Consider the following 14,701-nt stretch of genomic DNA (forward strand, 5'->3'; position numbering starts at 1 on the left):
CTGAGATATTTCAGTCTGGACCAAAGTGGTGCATCAACATTTCCATCCTTAGAGCTGTTACTGTTGTAATCTCTGGATTAATGAACACAGACACAGAGAGGCACACACACACACACACACACACACAGAACTCCACCCAACTCGATTACCTCCCGATATTCGTCAGTGATGACTTCATTAGGTTGTGCTCACACATGATGAAATAGCACCTGGTTAGTCAATTACTAGCCAGCCATTACATATTAGGCCTTTAACAAGCAGAGACGTCCCCGTCTGTTAGAAACACAGAAAGCTATTACCCACTGATTACTCCTCACCTCCTTTATCTCCCATCCAAATGAATGTCTGCAGGGAAGTGTACAGGAAAGATGTGGATTTGACTGCAGTAGTCTTTATTCACAATGGATAGACACAAAAACATGCACTGACATGCACTCATTAACACAGACACAAACAGGGTTAAAGACTTCATGAAAGGATGGAGGAGGGAGAAAAAGATTGAGGTAGACAGAGTTGCTTTGAAGGAAAACAGAGCCTTAACCCATTTTACAGTTGAATGACCCTAACTAAACCCCTGACCCCTGTTCCCGAAAGTGTGTGAGTGTGTGAAAACTCCTTCTTCTCTCCATCTCATTAAGCTGTGTGTCATGCTCTCTATTCCATTGTTCTTCCCCCTCCAACCTGCTATCGGGGTTTTTTTTTTAAAAATCCACATTCAGGACTGAGTGTGTACTTGTCTTTACTCATCTATGTTTGTGCATGTGTGCATCTGTGTAGGTATAAGCCTTGAAAGGGCAACAAAAGAATCTCATTGTGTTATTATGAGTGGTGTTTCACCTCACCTAAAACCCCTGAGTCAGAGGAAAGACAAGCTGCTTTGGTCACAAAATTGTCTTTGTTCAGCAAGATTAGTTAACTGGCCAGTGTGTCACATTTGGTTGGTGGTTGGTTTAAAAGACGGGGGAGAAGAAATGGGCAGTGTTTCTTCTTTTGTCTCGTGTCACATTTTGAGGAAGAGCGCCGGGAATAGATGGGGGGGGGTACTGAAGGCAACCGAAGGATTAAATATTTCTGTATGGGTTGAGAATTCTCCTAATTTTTCATCTAAATAAGCCGTTTAATAACCCATTGGATTATCTGAAAAATTCATTGTCACAAAACAGGGCTGTTTTTCTTAGATTGTGAAAAGAGCAGCAGCATGCAATTTATAGGAGCTTCGACTTTTTGAGTGAATACGTTTTTAATGGGAGGGTGGCTCAAATAAGAGTTGAACCTGCAACTCTGACAATGTTAATGCCATCCTCAATTTGTTGACCTACAAAAAAAACTGGTTTGAATCACCCTGAAAAGATGGGAAATGTGGAACACTGTAGGGGAGACAATGACAAAGAGCTGAGGCCCAAACCACAATTATATTACCCAAACTGATTTTCAGCAGCACTTCCCCCATAAATGCGGTCAATCCATTTCATTTGGTTTCATCTAGTTACTCCACAAGCCAAGCCTCCCTCAGGTGTTCTTCCCTTGGGAGCTGTTGGCATTGATTGGTCGATAGCTGAACGTGCCTTCCCACTAAAGGATTACGGGTGGATCCGGTGGAACACCTGCTCCACCTCTAAACTGATATTAAAATAAATGAGGATTTGAGGGGAAGTCAAGGAAAGAAGACAGTGTAACCACTGACATCTAATGCAACAGAATTAAGATTTATGTAAAGAATTGGTGAATTGTGTAGAAAAGGAGGGTTAAGACAACACAAGGCATGCAAGGCAGTAAAAACAGATACAACAGATAGAAGCAGTGGACATACAGGAAGACAGAAACAAATACACACAAAAGACGTATTACCCAAACTCCAATTTGTGCGTGTTTGTGTGTATGAGAGTCGTCTGTTCAGCGGCGCATGAATACAAAATGACTGGAGTGGTTGATTCAACCTACAGAGTCCAGACAATACTGTACCCATGGCGGCGACATCTTGAGCTGTCACGGCGTGTTAGCCAAAGCAGGCGTGAGGACGGGCCATGCTCGTCTGGCAGTGTTTTGTTACGCTAAATGCACAGGAATAAGGGACTCGATTTTGGACAGGCATATACGGAGGATGACATTGGAAAGTACTTTATGGGAGGGGAGGGGGGGTAAACAAAGACTCATATGGGATAACTACAAACACAGAAAACAAGTTACAAAAGCTGTATTGTTTAAAAAAAACGTCTCTTAGCCTTATTTCTCCAATTAACTTTTCATATTTGACATTTTGTTTCATGAATTTATAGATCACTGGCATTATACGCAGTGACTATAAAATAGAATAATGTCATATCCTGTGAGTAGTACTCCTTCAACTGAATATTGATTATGTGACAAAAAAAAGTGGAAAAGAGGAACTATGAACCGAGGTCAAAGGCATTTATTTAAGCCTCTATTTTATCCTTCCACACTGTTCTTACTCTCGTGATGGCTCCTTTATGTAGTGGCAGAGGTGAAAGTGGGTCACCTCTGTAACCCCAGCAGTGTCAGCTTCATCACCCCCATACTGTCAGCTCGGTTACTCTTCCCTGCAGGCCTGGCCCATCACCTCCAGCTGTTAGCTATTGTGTCTTGTTCACAGGGGTGGCCACCGAGGGGGACCATCCTCGATTATGATGTTCTACTGTCTCAACAGAGGGGGAAGCAGGGTCTGGATGCAAGCACGCACATGGACCCATATACACAAACATGCACTCACAAAGAGGCCATGACTCAGATTTCACTGACAATGTGCTGTACTGCAGGTCATGTATTTATGCATTAATGACAGAATTCATAAAAGCCCTTGTCTCAGGGTCATCCAGTTTGTGCTTGAAGACTCCTACCACCACACCAAAGGCCAAAGGTCTCAGAGGTCACAAAGCCACAATCTGCATCAGTGCCGCACGGGACTCCCAGCAAAACACACATTCACACACACACACACACACACACAGATGCACACTTGCACACGAAAGACAGACGGCACAGATCACTCAGTTGCAAGGGGATGGAAATCACCTAATAAGAAGAGACAAAGCCCGGCTTTGGAAAAGCTTCCGCATATGTGTCGTGACTCCCTGGCACTGTGACATACAGCGTGTAATCATTTCCCACAAACAGTTCAGGTGACAAGTACACTTTGAAGAGGAGCCTGTTTCCCAGCCAAGACAGACACCACAATTATTACTGGAGCGAAACAGCAATATGGTGTCGTGTTAAGTCTTACTAAGAGGCTCACAGAGATGACTACCTGGGTAGTCCAGCCCTAAAGATGAAGGCAGGAACCCTGTAATCACAACGTCTTTCAGCTTAAATGTCTATTGCCTCACTGAGCTGTTGTCAAATCTTGACAACAGTCTGGAATATATAGAAGCACTATGAGGCTTTAACATTACACAACATTTAAAAACTCTGGAAAACTAACGGTTCGTTCCAACTCCAAAACTTCAAGCTACCAAGCTTCACAACAATAAATATGTTCTGCTCTTGAGTCTGTACCTTTGCCATCCTGGTAGGTTTCTATTTTCCCTGGTGAGCCTTTAGCAATGGGTCCGAGCAGCGGTTTGGGTGTCCAGAGAGAGTCCTGCTTCTGGTGGACCTTTGACACTGAGAGCAGGCGTTTGCGCAGGCAGCCCTCTGGTCTGGCGGGCCTGGGGCTGGGGAAGGCCTCGGACTGGAGGCTGTTCCCCATCTTGGTGGTGGGCTGGAAGGAGCACAGAGTTCGCTTCTCGCCAGGGGGGCCCTCATAGCAGGCCCTGTGCCAGCAGCTGACCACCGGCTCCGAGGAGAGGCAGTGCACGTATGTGATCATCCCAGGCTAAGACCTTTACGCCCCCCACCACCCACCCTCCCCTGCTCTTTCCAGGACCCAAGCCCCCAACTCCTCCTCCTTCTTGCACGACCCTCTCTCTCCCTGGACCCCTCACTTGAGGTGGTGGGATGGAGGGGTGACTGTGAAGGGTGTGTGTGGAAGACCCCCCCCTTGCACCCAAACCCTCAATAGGCCTCCCCCTCTCTTTCTGGGAAGACAGGTTTGGAGGTTTTTGTAACCCACAGGGGACCCAATCCCCCCTCTGTCTCCTCCTCTCTCTCCTCCTATGTTTTTGTCCTTCCTCTGCCTCTCTCAGGGGATCCTATTGACTTGCATTGATTTGCCTGACAAAGGGAGGCTGTGCACAGTGTTAGGTTACACGATTTAACTCCAGAACAAATATTTCACAGAACTATTGCAGCATAAGGTTATCAAAAATCATGCATGATGATCAGTTGGCGGTTTGTTGGAAATCCTGTCAGCTTGCAAAAACAGAAATTCTGACCCCAAAAAATGACCACAGAAAATGTCAGAAATATTCAAAAGATCCAAAAATAAGATTAAAAAACAAAGGGCAGTGTCTTTGCACTGTGGTTAAAGCATGTTTGTCTTCAAAATACTGTGCTATCCTTAGCAGTGACCCAGAAGCATCCACCACAAATTGCATGAAAGAAGAGCTGCAAAAAGTCAAGAAACCATTGTGTGTGTGTGTAAAAGCCAGTGCATGTCCAAAGATGGCTGGAACCTCATTTGGTAAATTAGAGATGCCTCTAAATGAGTGTTCAGCAAGGTTTGCAGCATTTAAGAGCATCCTCCGTCCTCTCCCTCTGTCCATTTAAGACAGAGCACCAGCATTGTCCAGTGGCGTCCACATGGCCTCTCCTCTCAGCTCCTCCTCCTCCCTCTTTCCTCTGCTCCTCAACGCTGCTGTTCTAATCTGTAAAACCAGATTATCCAGCCTCCAGCTCTAGTCTCTGATTGTGACAGACATACACACACACTACACAGATGGACACCAGGCTGTAGATAATTAACTGCATCACCTCCAGTGCTCAAATGTGTGTAAGTTCAAGAAGACCTGCCACTTGTTTGTCAGCAGGTTAACTCAGATGACGCAAACTCATCAAGCTGCATGTGGACCAAATATCAAACTACTGTCCAAGCTCTACTTTCATTTGATTGTTGTTACCAAGTGCACAAATCTAATTGAAAAAATTTGCAACATCATGCTTTAAAGTGGCCAAAACATATCCAGTGAAGATATATTTTGAAAGCTTTGATGAATCTAATCAGAGCTGAAGCCACAGAGGAGCACAGAGTGAGGCACAGATGGACTGAGAGGTAATACCTGTCATTCTAACACAGGCAGATGTAAGCGCAGCGGAAACCAGATAAAAAGATAAGTGGCAAACAAAGACATGAGCACAGATAAACAAGAAGGAGGAGAGTAGTCATGAGCGGTAAAAACTTCAGACTACATGCCAGGTGAAGGTGTGTGTGGTAGGTTGGTTAAACCTTATTGATATAATCAGATTGATAGACTGTTAGCCACTGAAAGTCTGGCATGCAGACAGATATGCAGACATTAAGTTGAATGAACATGAAGTTAAAAAGGAAACAAAAATTTAAAAGAGGGGGAGAACTACTTAATAGTACTAAAGGCAAATGTCTCCCTCTGGTGGTGGCTCAAACTTTTGCCACAAAAACATAGCCCCACACCGGTGTGAGTACTCTATATGCACGTAAAAATACTTTAAAAAGTATGCTCATACTCCCATTGGAACTTGGGGGATATAGGGAGTGAGTGTGTGAGTGTGAGTGTGTGTGTGTGGTTGTTGTTGTACTGCCAGGCCTCAGCAGATAGCTAGAGGCTAAAACAGCCATTACTGATGGTTATCGTTTCCACAGCATGGTGAGTCAGCCAACACACAAGCTGATTACAAAACCAAAACCACTGCACACACACACACACACACACACACACACACACACACACACACACACACACAAAGAACATAATGGACAAAATGGACAAACCACAATATACATGTACATAGACACACACACACACACACACATAGATTTAAAAAAAACAGTGTGTGTGGACACACACAGCACACTGGACAAGCTAAAAGATTCTGGCTGTGGCATAAATTGCACTTAACACTGTTGTTGCCCTAAATTCAGAAATACATACACACAGTGGGTCATCCAGGCCATCCAACACCAGGGGGTGTATAGTCATGCAGATGTACACACATTCATGGAGTCATCATCGCAACAGGAGGTGTTTTTACAGTGACACACAGACAAACACACATTAAGGCTGCTTTACAAGCAGGTGTAGTTGTGTGGTGGTGACAGTGTTGCGTGAATATACACCCACAAATACAGAACGAATGTCGTGTGTGTCGTAATTGGATGTGGATGCTCAGGTCCTGCCCAGGACCAGCACGCACGGCGGACAGACTATCACAGTCCAATGCTTGTGAATGGGAACTATTACTAGTTAGGTGATGAGTGTGTGTGTGCTATTAGTTTCCAAACAATTCAAAAGTCATGCTGGGTTCAGGTTTGGACAGTGGCTAGTGGGTGTGTGTGTGTGTTTGTTTACGTGCTTGTGTGTGTGTGTGTGTGTGTGTATACTCTCTTATATATCTATGAACACTAACATGAGCACACAGATTTCTGTGTATGTGTGTGTTTGTGAGGGGGGGGAGGCAACTAAAGCGGAAGGCTTTGGAAGAGGGACAATGGTAGCCATGGATACACATAAGTCTGAATGGAGTGAGAGGAGCACCTGCATGCTGTGTTAGTCTTCTGTCTAGGGAAGTCATCCACAGGGAGTCGGCCATTGTGCTTGCAAACTTCAACCACGACAAAACTTTTCCAGCATTGTCACTGGAAACTTCACAGCTAAACGTTCGCCTCCTACATAACTTTTTCTGCAGATTCATCATCCCATACTAAAAATAAAGTTAAGTCCCCGTTACTGACTCCTAAGCTTCTTCTAAACTATCCAAAAAGCTATTGTTTTTTAAGCTCTTTTAAGAAGACAAAAGCCTCACTAGAGTCCTGTCAAAGTCCATTCATAGTCAATAGAACTTCACCATCTATTGTCTACCTATAAACACCAGGAAGCTCCTCCTCTCTGGAAGACACCAGTCAATGTTCTGATTTACAAGTTTGCATGATTTACCAATGCAAAAATCTACAACACATAGACTTCATTTCTACCGAGGCAATCTTAAACACTAGCATTACTTCAACACATGATTATGGACTGCAGACAAGACTTAAATTAGCAAACAAACCCAGGAGCAATTACTTAAACTTGGCGGGGAAAGTTAGTTTGATATGAAGCTGATTATCTACTAAGAAGCTGCCAATAATTACTTGAAAATCCAGATTCTTGAAATCCAAGTGTCATTCACAGTAATAAATATAAAGAACTCCCCACAGTTGTGCACAGTAACACATAGCTGGACTTGACTTTTAGGTGGAGTTCATAATTGCCTTGTCTGACTTTGTCTTGTGACTCTGAATACAGACTTGTTTAGATCAGGATGAAGATAGGAATACGCACAAACATACAAATACCTCAATGTGACAGAATTCATTACCAGTAAATTCAAATGACTTACTATGCAAAGCTATAACATCGGAACAGTGAATTAATTAACAAAAAAGGTGAGCTTCTGACAGCTACTTTGCTATCTACACTTTAAACACCTCTTTCCTGTCCTCTCCGGTCCTCTCTTCCCCTCCACTGGAGATAAGCAGCCTGCCACATCGAGTGTGAGAACATCCATCAACACCACAACCCACAAGGCCAGAGGGCAGGTAGTGGGTCAGCCTCGGGTCAAGAGGTCACAGTCTCTCCAGACACACAACACAGGTGCATTGGTTATTGAAGAACTGTCCTCGCGCAAGTTCAAATAGGTTAACCGGGGAGTGAGTTTAATGAGGTTGAAAAAAATGGTTGTCAACAACTTTGTTAGTTACAACTTTGTCGTGATTCCTAAAAATCAAAAGCATCTCTGATTTTGATTAGTGCTACTTCCTCCCAACACGATGAAATGTTATTGCCTACCAGGTTGTATAGGATGTTATTTATTTGTTATGCAAACACATGAAAAAGTGAAATTTTCTGTGCAAACATATACTATTTGATGCAGTACATTTGCACTTTCAGACAATTTAGTTTCAGAATGAAAAATGCAACTGATACATGCAGGCAAATCTGCCAATATGGAAACATAACCATTAACTTAGAAGTACTGAAAGATGTTAAAATGAGGCAAAAAAATGGACCAATGATAAAAATTCAGCTGCTTTAATAATAGAGATATAAATGTTTCTAATGAGCTAATCACTCACCCATTTTTGTCCATAACTGCGCTTCACTATCCAAAGTCCGTCTGTTGTGTACGTACAGAATAGGTGGTGAGAATCCGAAGTGAAATGCCGTGACAGAGTTTAGGTTAAATATAGGTGTAGACATATAACTATACGGGTCACTGCCCCTCAGGCCGAATCCAACACGGCTCCTGCTGCCTTTCTACTTTTACACACACACATTCCTGGAATTCAATTCACACAAACATACACACGCAGGACGCACACACCAGTGTATACATACACAGATGCTCGCAGACATCTCTATATGTTCAGCATATCTTTCAATTAGAGTCTTTCAAAAATAGATACTGTGAAACACAATTTAAAACACGATCCAACATGTGCCTCCATAACACACACATAGAGTACACGCCAACACACCAGACTGGAATTAGGGATACTGTTTTCTAGACATTCAGGTAACAGCTTCTCATGTTTACCCTCAACTAACTGCCACTTTTGCAAGTTAAAATAACAACAGCCCCATCAGCAGATTATATCAGATGTCGCTAATTAATTTAGACTCTGTAAAACTTTTGGCTGTTGTCTGGTTAACATGCTCTCTGCAAGTCAGTGCCTGTGCTTGGCGAAAGATTCAATCCTTTTCTTCTCATCTCATTTTCAGATTGAAGTTAAAGGTTGTGACCATTCATTGAGCTGCCGCGAAAAACTGCAGTGTTTCTGCTTCTAAACCAATAAAGGGTGATTACACACACAGATTACAGATGAGTTCTAGTTATTTATACTTGAAAAAAATTGAAAGCTCAACCTGATTACGCTCCATAAGAGATTCAAAAGGATTCTGATTTGATATGCTGACATGGTTTTGGATTTGAATTTAATAAAGTACTATCATCCTCTATTCATATTCAAACTTTCAGTTGAAATAATCCCAATCAACACAAGGTATTAAAAATGGCTTAAATATCTAGTATACACCATGGATCTACTAGAGACAAACAATAAATTGCATTTAGTCATTAAATATGCCTTGTACAACATTTCTAATTATGACTTAATTACACTAAACAAACATTTTCAAACTGGATGATGTTTCAGGCTATTCCATACAGTCCGTACTGACTGAGACAAGATATTCTTCAACAATGGAGCATCTGGATCAGCACATCTGCCCTTCCCCCTCAACTGCTGACCACAACCAAAACATCTGAAGCTGTTACTGTATAATGCTCACACATCTGAGTGAACTGCAATCAGAGCGGTTGAACACAAACCAGGGAACGCTGGACCAAGTCCCACTCAGCCAAAGAAATGTTCTTCCAGATTGGACACGGCCCGAGCTGACCTTAACTGACCTCGCTACAAGAAGGTCGGATAAATTCTCTCCAATACGTTTGCTCGAGAGGACTTACATTCACAGCCATGTTGCATTTCCATACCCCTAACACTGCAGGGAACCTCTAATTTGAGTGAGAACGAGGTCTCCAAAATCACTACGACTAATCCCTACTCAGCCTCATCGAAAGTCTGCTTTCTGGACATATTCTGCTCGAGTGGGGCTCAAGTGCAGAAATAACTTATGTAACATCCAAAAAGTCACACTAGGACAGCTAGCAAAGGGCTTTCACTAAAATGCAAGGCTTTACTGCAGGAGAGAGGGGGAGTGAGCGTGTAGTTGAAACAGATGAGAATCCACTCTGGCCACAGCTGGATGTGGAAGAACATGGACTGAAAATGTGTCACATCTGCCCCCACGTTGGCAACCTCAGCCAAGAGAGCTTGTTTAAATCATAACATAAGCAGGCGATCTGTAACTGGCAACCAAAAGTAATCTACTGGTCGGATCACTGTGGGTAATGTAAATCACAGTATTTGGGTCAGTTTGTCATGTCTTTGGAAAGCTTGAGAGGACTGGTACTGGTGTTACCTAATCTGACTATGACAACTTATAAACATTTTACAATGTGTACATTAGTGAAGGAAAAGACGTTCCTGCTGCTACACAATTGGTTGGGTCATCAAGTTAAAGCACACAAAGTCAAACATTCAAAGTTAAACCCGGCGATCTTGTATAAATATATTAATTTCCTACATTTAACAAATCAGAATTCACGCTACAACAGAACTCCCACATCTGTTTTGCTCCATCTTCCAAGTCTGACCAGAGTCACAGAGTGTGGAAAATGTGTAACCGACAACATAAATTACTGCATACAGCTGACGAACTGGGACATTGCCACAAATAGTTAAAGTTACAGTTTATGTTACCTCATTTCTGGAAGCCATAAATCTACAAGCTACAGAAAGAGAAAATACTCTGGTTACCCAAGAAGGACAGTTTCCTCATTTCTGAGATAAGAGCAGTTTGTGCCAAAGATGCAGATGAAAATGAAGATTCTAAAAATCTTACTGCTGTTGTAGGTTTTGAGTTTCAACATATTTTTCACGTTAGAAATCCACACATTTTCCAAATGTTAGGTTATTTCCTGCTCTTGAGTTTGTTTTGTGCTCGTTACGATGTAAGCTGACCGTTACTGGGAAATACTCAGCCAAATTACATCATCGTTTTAATTCTCTATGTATTAGATTACACTTATCTGCACACAGAGAGATCCCTGATCGATGACTACACCAACATAATGTTCTGACATGCATTGATCTACCAAGAGAACATGATGGAAGCAGCTGGATACAACACTCCAAATGCCAAAACCAGCGCTGCACCGTGGTGCCTCCCAAACAGCATTATACCTCCATCTTTTAAGCGTGTTTGATAGTGCAACCAGTGTATACTTATGTGTGTATAAAACAAAGAGAAAGAAGAGCTTGGGTCATACAGTATACTGTTAATACAGCATAGCGCTGAACAGTGTGTGTTCTGACAAAAATGCAAAAATGAGGCTGCCAGTAAAAGAGGAACCAGTTTTCCCTTTATCTCACTTTAACTGGTCAGTCAAAGTAATAGCCAACACATGGCCCCACTCTGCAGGACAGCAGCCCAGCAACTGCTGCTTCACCAGCTGTTACTGTGGACAACGCACATACAAACACATATGTACACACACTGCTCTGCACATCACTCGTTTCCGCTAAAATACACTCCCAAGTTTGAGAAAGCAAATACAAGTTTACACAATGAGCTGTCTATAAAAGGGTTTTAACATTACTTCTATATTTTTTCCCCAAAGTCAAGAGTGAAGTAGAGAGTAATGAGAAGAGGAGCCGTTATAAAGCAGATGGGGGGGGGGGAGAAAAGGAGAGGTAGGATTCAAGTCAGTGAACCTGAACCAGTCAGAGTGGCAAAGAAAGAACAAAGTAATAAATGATTAAAGAGAGACAGAGGGAAGGTTTCCTTCACTAAAGAAAAACACATGAGGAAGGATATTGTGTGGAGGAAGCCGCTGTGACAGAGATTACTTTCCACAGTGGACAGAGATGGAGTTCAACTTTTCTTTGTCTCACAAAGTCTGGGGGGAAAGCCCCACACTCACACCGGGGTTAACACTCCATGGAAACACAGTCATGCAAAGTACAGCCGCACGTACAGTGCGCTTACCTTTCAGACAGAACATTGCTTTTCCTTTATTTCTCCATGTGATCTGGAGAAACGAATACTGATTCCTTTCTTCTTCCTTCTCACTCTTTCCTCTTTCTTGCCCTCCTCTCCTCTTCCTCTCTTCCTCTCTCTCTCTCTACGCCGCTCGGTCAAAGCGTTCACACACAGACACACGGATCCTGACACATACACTCCTCTCTCCCGTTGCCTCTCTCGCCATCTCCCTCCCTCTCTTTCGCCATTCACACACACACACACACACAAACACACACACATACACACACACTCATGCATGCGCTCTGAGTGGCAGCAAGCCAACTTCTACACCGCAGGAAACTGCTTTGTGACCCCCCCCCCTCACTCACTCTGCTTCCCCTCTCTCTCTCTCTCTCTCTCTGAATCTCTATATGTCTCTCTACCACAATCCCCCCCCCCCCCCCCCCCCCCCCCTCCATCTCTGTTAAGAGGTAGAGAGCCAGAAGTCCAGCCTCATCTAAAACTCTCAAAGCTGCTGTCACCCACAAGCCCCTTGATTGGTCTCCTTAATGCGGATACAAAAGTGCATACACATGCATATAAATATACAGTATATTTAGCATGAAAATATATTAAAATAAGATCTATACACTTTCAGGGTAGACAAAAATATAAACAAAATTATGGAAACACAGAGCGCAAGCCTCGTAGAGGACTGTGATTGTAGAGAATCTGGACAGTCAGCAGTTCAGAGAGGCAGGGGGCCCCGGCTTGAGGCCGAGCCATTGTGCCCTGATCAAATATAATCGCTTTAATCCCCACAATTCAACTGTTTGTTATCAGGAGCAGCTACAAGCGCAGTGCATCCCAAACCTTCCATGTTGGCCTGTTTTGAATGACCAGCAGTGTCAAAAGCAATGAGAGACAGAAACACTGACTCACACACAGACTGTGGAAGACAAAATATCATTTGCCTTTAGGCATTTAGCTGCAGCTCCTGTCCAGAACAATTTCAAAGAGTAAAACTGTGGTAGTTCTTGCTGGAGATCACTTAAACTGAGAGGAGTGCAGAGCTCTGAGTCCTATTCCTATGAGCGTAAAATGATCAAACACAGAGAACAACAATCACACATAGCTAAGAAGAGATAAACATCTTTAGAAAGCAACAGAATGAATGCAAAAAGGAAGTTGTTGTGGCTCGGTAGCCCAGGATTTTGCGATATAAGGTTGCAAAGCCTTCTTTTTCATATCCTGAAAGGACAGGAAATAAGTAGCCTCATCAAAAAATCTCCAATGGCAAATCAATACACAATTAGCACTAAAGCATAAGTGTCCTTTTAGGGGCCTGTACGATGCCATAATCCAACGACAGTGACAAAAGTGTCAACATAAAGTTAGGCTTACTCTAGACTAGATAGCTGAATACAAAATGGCATTGATTTCCAATGAGACTCTGTAATGGCTTTCTCTTAGACTGCAAAAATACAGTTGATTAAAGCGTTAAGGTAAAGAAACACTCAAGCATACTCAAGGAAGCAATAACGTAGGATCAATAAACTGGGCAGGGTGATGGTCTTACTTATTACGAGTATGTAGGTTTCAGTTATTCATCAAACACAATTTGCACTGATTATACTGATTAGCACAGCTTCAACGAGAGAGGAAACACTATCAGCGGAGTCACAGACTTCACATTCCCAACACCTGCTGCGAAACTGCTCGTTCAAAGCTTTATTCTAGATACCTGCATCAGAAAAGCAACATGCAGAATATATCGTGTGCATTACTTAAAGCAGATAGTGTTTAACTGTATTAAAGGTTTTATGGCTCCGTCCACGACAGTATGGCACCAAGACTTTATAAACTTTCATGCAAAAGTGCTGGAGCAATTATAGCAATTGTGATTGTTTAGGTCATTATAACTTCTTACGTTTGTTTACAATTCTTTATATTATTACTGCGACACATGTCATCATAAAGCATTAGGAAGGCTCAAAGGCTAAAAGGCTAAAAGAAAGTGTTACCTCAATCTCTTCATCAAATCTGTCACTGCAACATACTTTTCACAGTCTGCATAGAGAGTTCGTGTGTGCATGCGTGTGTGTTATGAACATGCTAATCCCACCCCAATATGGCTCGCAGGCTATGACACGTCTGCCTCGACCAGATGTCACCAATTACGGGCTGACTGGTGTGCGTGTGTGTGTGTGAGTGTGAGTGTGAGTGATGTTGAGCCCCTCTGCAGAGTGAGTTTATAAAATGAGAATGCCGCAAAACACAATCCTGGAAATAATCAACAATTAAAACACACACACACACAAATCTCTGAATAGACCCACCTAACCAGACAATAAAATCTTACTTCATCAAGCGTCTACCTTAATTGGATGCTGCGAAACGGCTTTGACTTTAACCTTCACCACAAAAACCCCCTGGCCCAGAGGAAACACTTTTCGGTCTGCCTAATCACTGCTCTCATAAAGCTGATGTGGTAAAAAAGCAGAGAGGTGGAATTCTTTTCCTGTTCTAAACCAATCATGTTTGACTACTGGAAGTGTAAATTTTGACGGTTAGTCAATTTTAAAACACTTTTTTGTTTGCTGCCTTTTATATGGGGCGGAGGCAGCTACTGAACTGGTTGGTATCAATGTTTATTTAGATGATAGAGGAATATTTAGATGATGTAGGTTACAACTAACTCACAAAGACATAACTGCTTACTTTGACTGTAAACCTCCCACCTCCCACTCCTGTATTTTGGTTGTGCTTATTACATCTATTTTGAATTTTGAATTATGTATATATTATTATGCACATCCCCTTCCTTTTGTCACAATTGTTGAGACTGTGGTCTGACTGGTAATAAAGATTTTAAAAAATTGTCATCTCTAAGGACACTTTAGAACTGAAATGCGTGTAAACACAGCTCTTTTAGCTAAATGAGGCGGTCTCTTATTTTAAGCACAGGATATGAACACTGCATT

General features: G+C 42.5%; 1 protein-coding gene across 14 annotated transcripts in view; it reads right to left on the reverse strand.

Annotated features, from left to right (window-relative positions):
* nhsl1b (NHS-like 1b) overlaps positions 1-14,701 on the reverse strand; it is a 111,894-nt gene that overhangs the window by 40,664 nt on the left and 56,529 nt on the right. The window contains exon 1 of one of the 14 annotated variants that reach the window (XM_044377078.1): positions 11,742-11,958. The exons of 12 other annotated variants lie outside the window; for them this stretch is intronic. In XM_044377078.1, the coding sequence (XP_044233013.1) occupies positions 11,742-11,757 (16 nt within the window). In that variant the 5' untranslated portion in view covers positions 11,758-11,958. Of the gene's footprint in view, positions 1-3,510; positions 3,813-11,741; positions 11,959-14,701 lie in introns of those variants that run through there. One more of the 14 variants, XM_044377074.1, reaches the window with a different exon arrangement.

Source organism: Thunnus albacares, chromosome 16 (genome assembly GCF_914725855.1).
Source record: "Thunnus albacares chromosome 16, fThuAlb1.1, whole genome shotgun sequence".
Lineage (NCBI taxonomy): Eukaryota > Metazoa > Chordata > Actinopteri > Scombriformes > Scombridae > Thunnus > Thunnus albacares.